The sequence below is a fragment of the Rhagoletis zephyria genome, unplaced genomic scaffold, assembly GCF_001687245.7.
Source record: "Rhagoletis zephyria isolate East Lansing unplaced genomic scaffold, Rhagoletis_zephyria_1.1 Rzeph_scaffold_05384, whole genome shotgun sequence".
Classification (NCBI taxonomy): Eukaryota; Metazoa; Arthropoda; class Insecta; order Diptera; family Tephritidae; genus Rhagoletis; species Rhagoletis zephyria.
Window position 1 is genome coordinate 10,354 of NW_016162467.1, and position 8,332 is coordinate 18,685.

At 34.0% G+C, this 8,332-nt stretch overlaps 1 protein-coding gene across 1 annotated transcript; it reads left to right on the plus strand.

The window, feature by feature from the left end:
• Positions 1-4,113: 4,113 nt before the first annotated feature.
• On the plus strand, positions 4,114-5,442 carry LOC108372035 (60S ribosomal protein L8). The gene is made up of 3 exons (XM_017627669.1): positions 4,114-4,214; positions 4,464-4,617; positions 4,678-5,442. Exons 2-3 carry the CDS (start codon positions 4,480-4,482, stop codon positions 5,308-5,310), a joined length of 771 nt encoding a protein of 256 aa, XP_017483158.1. The 5' UTR covers positions 4,114-4,214; positions 4,464-4,479; the 3' UTR covers positions 5,311-5,442.
• The last annotated feature ends 2,890 nt before the right edge of the window (positions 5,443-8,332 follow it).

An 8,332-nucleotide genomic window follows, 5' to 3' on the forward strand; every position in this document is an offset into this window, starting at 1 on the left:
CTAAAAATTACCGTCGATTTTTTATCGTATTTACTTCCATATAACGAATAAACCCTATTTATTTTTATATGAAAGAAAACCGCAACACTTTCGGCCAAAAAAGGGATTTGTAATCAAATCCCGACATAAAAAATCCTGGAAGACTTACAGCTGCGAGCACTAAAATAGTAGTAGTGTACCCTAACGCACACATACATTTTATTGGAAAACTGAAGGACAATTTCATAACTAAATAAAGGGTCAAAAGAGTTTTATTTAAATAAACACTAAAAAAATTAATTCAAGTAAGATGTGTTTTTACATAATGCAATAATACAGGTGTTATCAGTTGGCAACTTCTCGCTCTAATTCCGCCATATTGACTGCTTCACTTACGTGAAACAGTGTTACTTCTTTTACTATTCTTTGCCCATTAATAAAGTTGAGTGCTTTTTATTTTTTCTCAGGATACACACTTTGTTTTCTTAAAAAGGTTATTTATCTTATTTTATTTCATTTCATAACGAATATACTATAAAAAAGCAAATTTTGTTAAGGAGAAAATGTGAAATTTTATATTCTTCCCCATATGGGGACTCATTTCTTCCCGTTTTTCTTCTCATTCTACTGAGCTAAGGCAGTGTCAAATCGAGCTGTCACAACTGATACCACCTTGTATTATTGCATCATGGTGTTTTTACGAAAATTGCTGCGAGTAGTAAAATAGTAGTATATAATAAATAAAGTGTTAATGATAATTTGTTTTCAAAGAATTTTATTCAGCTGACTTTGTGTGAAGCAATAACTCAACTAAAAGGGAATTGACTCAGTTAAATTTCCGTCTGAACTTAACATAAGCGACAAACTTTATGTGAAGTTTATGAATAATTGTCTATAAAATAAAAATTTCTTGTTTTTAAATGGAAATTTTCGATGCATGTTTGTTTACTCGTTAAGCGTAGATGTATGTATGTGCGTGTAAAAAAAACACGGTGAAAATATATCTACAGTCACCCAGAAGTATTCGTTTTTTAGGGTTTTTACAACATTCGAAATGTTTTCACAAAATTATTTTTAGAAAACGAATTTTTGCAGGGAAATTACCTGCGCTTCAAGTATTCCAAAGAAAGGAATTAAGCAAAGGAGTTAACTATGTAAAGCAACTATCGATTGGAACAAATGCAGTTGGGCTCCAAATCTCAAAAAAAAAAATAAAAATATTGGAATCGATAGAGATGATTGAGCTGAGTATAACGGTATACTTCTTTTTTTGGGCAAACAACAACAACAAAAATTATCAAAGGTTAAAGTTCAAAATAAGCAATTTCTGAAATCAAGATTTCTTAAAAACGGATAGATGGATCTTGGGTTATAATCCCTAAGTGCGGCCGAAGGCCGCCTACGCAGAAAGGTGTTCTCTGCAAAAGGTGTTTTTTTATAATTATTTTACATTAATTCAATTTTTGTAAGAACTATACAACATATATATAAAGTACGTATAGCAAATTAAAGGGAACTTTAACCTTTTATAATTCTTGTTGTTGTTGTCTACCCAAAAAAAGAAGTATACCGTTATACTCAGCTCAATCATCTCTATCGATTCCAATATTTTGTTTTTTAATTTGAGATTTGGAGCCCAACTGCATTTATGCCGATAGTTTTTTAAAACCATCGATAATATGTTGGAAAATTAAAACTATGGATAGTACCATCGATAGTTGTCCACCTCGAGTATGTAAGTTTGGGTTGACTTTTGCGGTTTTTATTAAGGGCGCTAAGTAAACTCGGGGACATTTATTTAAAACCTCTCACTTTGGCATAAGCAATTTTTGCCAGATATGGATAAGCTATTAAATAAAGAATTAATTAATGCTAATCGGACATTAAAACAAACTATATCCGCATACCAAACGGAGTTGGTGAATATTCGCGCCGAATTAATGGAACAGCGTCGCGTTCGACTTGAGGCAGAACGTGAGTATCGCAACAGTTTGCTTTCATTTTGGACACAAAATTTTCTTTCGTTTGCACATAAGATCGACGAAAACCTGTATTGGAGATATTGAGCCATAACCTATCTGCACAGATCATGAATTCTCAGTCCGGTATCCGCGCACAAAGTGGTAGGAGGGAACAAGTGCAGGGAGCACACGCCTTAGAAGCGCACAGCTTGTTTCAGACTTTCGACGCTCAAGTGCCATGTGCCGACAACAAAGCGTAGTACATATGTCGCCGTTGGCGAAGAAAATCAAAGCGGGAGTGACATGGATTTGGATAATTAATTAAATGAAGGAGGTGGTATAGATACGGTGACCATTCGTACCGATTTTGACGGGACAGTACCAATTTTTAGAAAATTGTCCCGCTGCATATTTTTTAAAAGTCGGGACGTATAAGTGTCCAGATTTTTTATATTTGTACGGATTATGTCCCGATTTTCAGTGTTTTCTTTATTAATCAGAGAACATAGAATATAAGGGAGCAGTAAACATTGGTTATATATTTTATTTCAAATTGGTGCCCTCCCTATGTTGCAGTCCATCACTCTTGGCTGAGTTTTTTATCTAAGCGTTTTATAATTATTTGTTAATTTTTGTTTTTTTCATGAATTTAGTGAGAATAAAAAAATAATGATACTAACTTCATCAAAAAAATCATGGATATAAAAAATTTAAGCTGTAGATACAGTGGTAAAAATATAAATAGGGAAGAGACGTTTTAGAATTATTCGGCTATTACCCTTTCGATTCTTTAATTTTTATGAAGTGTAGCTCGTTATTTAACAAAGACCATGCGAGTCAAATTTTCATTTTTGTACAACAATTATCTAAGTTCAACAAAGTTTCAACAAAATTTTGAGCTTTTTAGATTTCGTAGAAACTTTTCGAGTGTTCAGTTTTGTAGCCCATTCAATTCAAAGTGCAAATTTTAAGTAGCTGGGACTTACAGTTAATTTTGGTAATATTTTTATTTTTTTGGAGGGGCTTACTCATTTTCTCCATACAAAAAAATTGTCGAACATACTTTGTATGGAAAAAAACGCGCGAACAAAAAAATTGCTAAAACAACGCTAACAGGGGGTGTTGAGGAAGAGCTCATTGACCGATATCTTCAACATTTTGTGTAGAAATGCTAATAGTTTCGAAGTTATTTGTTGTTAAAATTTCCCCATTACTTTTCGTATTTTTTATATAAATACTGCACTAATCACTATTCTTTTCACAAATAGATCATCTTCATAAACAAATGAATGCACGTATTTTTTTTTCTAAATATTTAACAATTAATGCTTATAAAAGCGTTCTAAATGCTGAAACGTTAATAAAAACGTTTAATTTTGAAGTGTGTTGGCAATGCCATAATAAGCAGTCAGCAGCGTTGGCGTTTTGATAAAATTGTATCATTTTGATACTTTTTTTTCTAAACTGTAAGATTTGATACTTTGATACATTTTTGTTCACGAATGTCCCATTTTGATACTTTTGAATGGCAGAAATGAATTTTTGAAAACTATGAATAATATAACGAGTTTAAAGGCAAACATTTTTTTACTTGTTATTTAAAGTCTTAAGATTTATATATAGATATTAATAAGTTTGATTTGGTACCTATTATAAGGGAAATATAACCCGGAACTTCTTTGCAAACGCCGCTGTTATACGGCATCTAAACCACACAAAAACTGCGCAATATCGGGCTTACGTCGGTCGTTAGTGTGGTGTGCGGGGTTGTTTGTACTAAATTGCAGTTATTGCGCTAAAATCAAAACCACTTTGATATTTTGCTCATGCTTGTGTTATTGTACAATAATTTGTGCTGCGTTTGACGACAAGTGCGGAATTTATAGTCTAGTTTTGATTTTGGTGTCCAGATCGTGCTATAAAATATGGATAAGAGCGTCGAAAAAAATTAAATTTTTTTAATATTCTTTTTTTTTGCGTTTTAAAGCTGAAACTATCAAAATATACAATAGGCATTCTTTATTGTCAGGACGGACAATACGTCACGGAGACAATTATCAGGGTTTTTGACAACTAATAGTTATTTCTTTATCGCCTTGACAGCATTGTCTAATGTAAACGCGTCGTAAGGTACGTTCTCTCCGCTATCGTATTTTTCACCACACTTATTGGATGTCAGTTCTGAAAGTTGGCAGTACTGACTGCGAAATGTCAAATTCTCGTGTTTTGTACTTTTCTTCCTCTTTCTCTTTCTTTTCTGATTTTCCAGGCTTGGTGGGTGTTTTGTGTTCTTTGCCAAAATTTAATCTTAAAATATTTCAATTTGCTTGAGCCATCGCCGAAAAATTTTAAGTAAAATGTGTATTTTAAATTATTCCCATTATAGTTAAGAAACTATTTTATTGTTTTGTTATATTTTGATACACTTTTTTGTGTACTCTCGAATTGTGTGATGGCGACGGCCCTATACTTGTATATTAGTAATGCAGCTCTAACGATTTATACGCATTCTTTGATTTCCAGGTATTGAAAGCCAGAAATGGGTCGTGTTATTCGTGCACAACGTAAAGGCGCTGGGTCCGTCTTCAAGGCCCATGTTAAGAGGCGTAAGGGAGCCGCCAAATTAAGACCTTTGGATTTCTCTGAACGCAATGGATACATTCGTGGCGTGGTTAAGGTAAATTAATGCAATAAAAATGCTAGTAACAAGTAGTTAAACGTGAATAATTTTTTACAGGAAATTATCCATGATCCCGGCCGCGGTGCTCCCTTGGCTGTTGTACACTTCCGTGACCCCTATCGCTACAAAATTCGCAAGGAATTGTTCATTGCACCAGAGGGCATGCATACCGGTCAATTCGTGTACTGTGGCCGCAAAGCTACCTTGCAAATCGGCAATGTGATGCCACTGTCAGTCATGCCTGAAGGTACCATCATCTGCAATTTGGAGGAGAAGACTGGTGATCGTGGCCGTCTGGCACGTACATCAGGTAACTACGCAACTGTGATTGCCCACAATCCCGACACCAAGAAGACCCGTGTCAAGCTGCCGTCTGGTGCCAAGAAAGTTGTGCCCTCCGCCAATCGTGCTATGGTTGGTATTGTTGCCGGTGGTGGTCGTATCGACAAGCCCATCTTGAAGGCTGGTCGTGCATATCACAAGTATAAGGTGAAACGCAACAGCTGGCCAAAGGTTCGTGGTGTGGCTATGAACCCTGTTGAGCATCCTCACGGTGGTGGTAACCATCAACATATTGGTAAAGCTTCGACAGTCAAACGTGGTACATCTGCTGGTCGTAAGGTCGGTCTCATCGCTGCCCGTCGTACCGGTAGAATACGTGGTGGTAAGGGAGATAGCAAGGACAAATAAGCTAAATTATGATCAGAATGCGTGCAGGAGTAAATATAGAAGAAGTGAGAAGTTTGTGTATTTGATAGCGAATACAAGGAAATTAATATGGAACCACTTTTACACAATAAAAATCACTGTTTTAAAAATTTACTTATTTATTGCCTTTGTGTAATCTGTATTATCGTACGCAACCCAAACTTGCTACCGAAAATTGAAATCTGTCGCGATAAAAGTAATAACTTCCAAAATAAGAGAAGGTTACTCACAGATGTATTCGTTTCTCTGTTTTTTTTTTTTACGATATTCAAAATGTCTTCCATTATCTTTTTCGTAAATTTTTATTAAAAATTTAGCTCAATTTGTAACAAAAATCATGTAAATTAATTTTGCGAACTTCTTCAAAAGTCTGAGAATTAAAAAAAAAAATGCTACCAAAGTTTTTAATAATGCCGAATTTCCACTAGGTATTGAAATGACAAAAAATGGATGTCATTAAAAAAAATGCCAAGCGGAGATTAACTCAACGACTATTTTTTTAATGTCGAAGTTGGGGAATTAAAAAATAATCATGTCATTAAGTTCATTCCTACATGGCATTTTTTAAATGGCATAAATATTTTCAATTTTCAATCCCTAGTGGAAATTCGGCATTAGATTTAACAAAATTTAAGTATAGCTACAGTTCGGTAGCCCTGGGTAGCCCATTCTATTTCAATATAATAAAGAGCGATATACCATCATCGAAAAAATTGTCAAAAATCAATGGTATTCCTAGGCACTACAAAGCTTGCACTTAATTACTTTGAATTTGAATGCACTACAAAACTGCATATCTACTCAAAAAAAATTCTTAAAACTCTGAGCTCGAATCGTAACATCCGTTCATGGATCGAAAATCATACGAAAGAAATGATAAGTGGGATATAGAGTACGTTCGCGTATGTCATAACATGAAAACCGTGTTTACGTAACGAGTAATACGATATTGTCTATGAAGTTCGAGTCCTGATTAAAAAGTTTGAAATTTTGATGGGCGCAATTTAAATTTTGCAACAGTGCGTTATATTTTAAATAGAAATTAACGAAAAAGATTAAAAATATCGGCGCTGATGCATAAATGGTTAAGGCATTTAGCATTTTGTGCCCACATAGTTACATTCGCGTACCTTTTACTGAATTTTGCTGGAAATGAGTAAACAAACAACTAATTATTGACGTATCAGCTTTTGACATTGAGGTACGCAAACAAAAATTGCAAACTAGGGGAAATTGAGAAAGCAAAGTGACGTGTAATTTTGAGGGGAAATTACTGGTTTCTGCTGAAAAAAAATTTCCCAGCTACAATTTGCCAGCTAGGAAACGGCTGGTAAGAATTTAAGCAAATTATAAATTTGAATTTGATGGGTTAGAAGTTAAAAGATAAAATACGACAAATTAAACTTGCAAGATGTAATTATTCAACAAGCTGGAGATTTGAATACTATGTCGCCATGGTTACGCCATGTAAAAATGACAGCACTTAGTCATTTCACTGAGATGGTAGAAGTACTCACTAGGGCATTCAATCCCGGGATGCAGAATACTGGGTTCGTGGACACTTTTCCATGTACCGAAACCCCGGGATTACAGCTCCGGGATTCCGTTATTTTTACTGATTCATTTACAGAATAAAATGAGATGTTGAAAACGAAAAAAATAGTTAATTTGACATGAAACACGAGAAATACAGAACACCAAAATTTAAACTCAAAGTGAACTTCAGCCATTTGCACTCGGAAGTGAATTTCAGAACTTGCCTGAATAATTGTACTTGTTCAAACATTTTGTGCAAAAACTGTGTAATAACGAAAAATCTGGAAGCAATTGAAAACACAACAAGCTTTTAAAGTTGCAGATTTGTCCTACATTTTACTTTGTTGGCCCTTTTTTTGGAAGAGGAATTCTGCAAATATAAGTAAGTGTTTTTGACAAGTAATATAGATATTTAAGTATACTCTAAAAATATTTAAACATTAAATAACGGACTATTTTACGAAGGGCATTATGCTCCCCGTAAAATCAAATGTGGTGACAATGAATCTCTGTGGTTTAAGAAAAGCGAACCTACTGCAAAATGCAAAAAAAATTGTGATGGAGTCGACGTCCCGAAAAAACTCGGGTTCCCGGTATTAGAATTTTTGCATACAGAAACCCCGGGATTTGTAAAATGCTTCGGATTGAATTCCACAAACATAAACTTTTAAGTTCATACAATTCTTCCCTTAAATAGGCAGTGTAGCTGCTTGAAGTTTTTTCTAAATTATACTAAAATTTAATGGGCTATAAAACTATGGCCCGTAGTCATAGTCAAAATAAAGTCGACTTTAAAGTTAGTTGCAGCTTTTTTGACAGATATCCCATTGAAAATTATGTCAAAAAGCTGCAACTAACTTTAAAGACAACTTTATTTTGACTATGACTACGGGCCTATGTGTTTAAAAAGTATGACGTTTCAAAATTTTTTATGAGAAAGGTAATCAAATGTCTTTTGGCAACTCTGCTTTTCCGTGTAAATAGTTGGCAACGTTGCTGTCAAAAATGGAAAAAGGAAAATGAAAAGTTTTTACTAGAGGTTCAAAACTATCGATAGTCAGATCATCGATAGTATTCGATATTATTTTCAAAACTATCGATATATCGTCGATAGTATCGTATTTATATGGTTTGCGTTCAATTTTGGAAAGACGTTTGGATACCCTTGAAAACTCCTGGACACGTTTTTTTTAATTGCTTAACCGTTAAGTTAGACGCAAAGTTATTGAGAATTTGAAATGGATTGAAATTGAAAAAAATTGTGCGTTATGAAATTTTATATTTGTGGTTTAGATATCCCAAGTCCTATGTAAGGTATTTAGCTAGTAAATTGAAATTTTAGAACAAGAAACCGTTTTGATATCATTTTTATTAAATAGTAAAAAGTGGTGAGTAGATGATTGGTATTAAGTTAATTATTATCAGTGTTTTACTGGAGTAAGCGGTATTTTAAAAGGTACACTTTTAA

Bases quoted from the DNA above. Each gene is read 5' to 3' on its own strand.
- LOC108372035 (XM_017627669.1), top strand. From the start codon at position 4,480: ATGGGTCGTGTTATTCGTGCACAACGTAAAGGCGCTGGGTCCGTCTTC. The intron at 4,618-4,677 runs GTAAATTAATGC...AATTTTTTACAG, and splicing joins ACATTCGTGGCGTGGTTAAG to GAAATTATCCATGATCCCGG.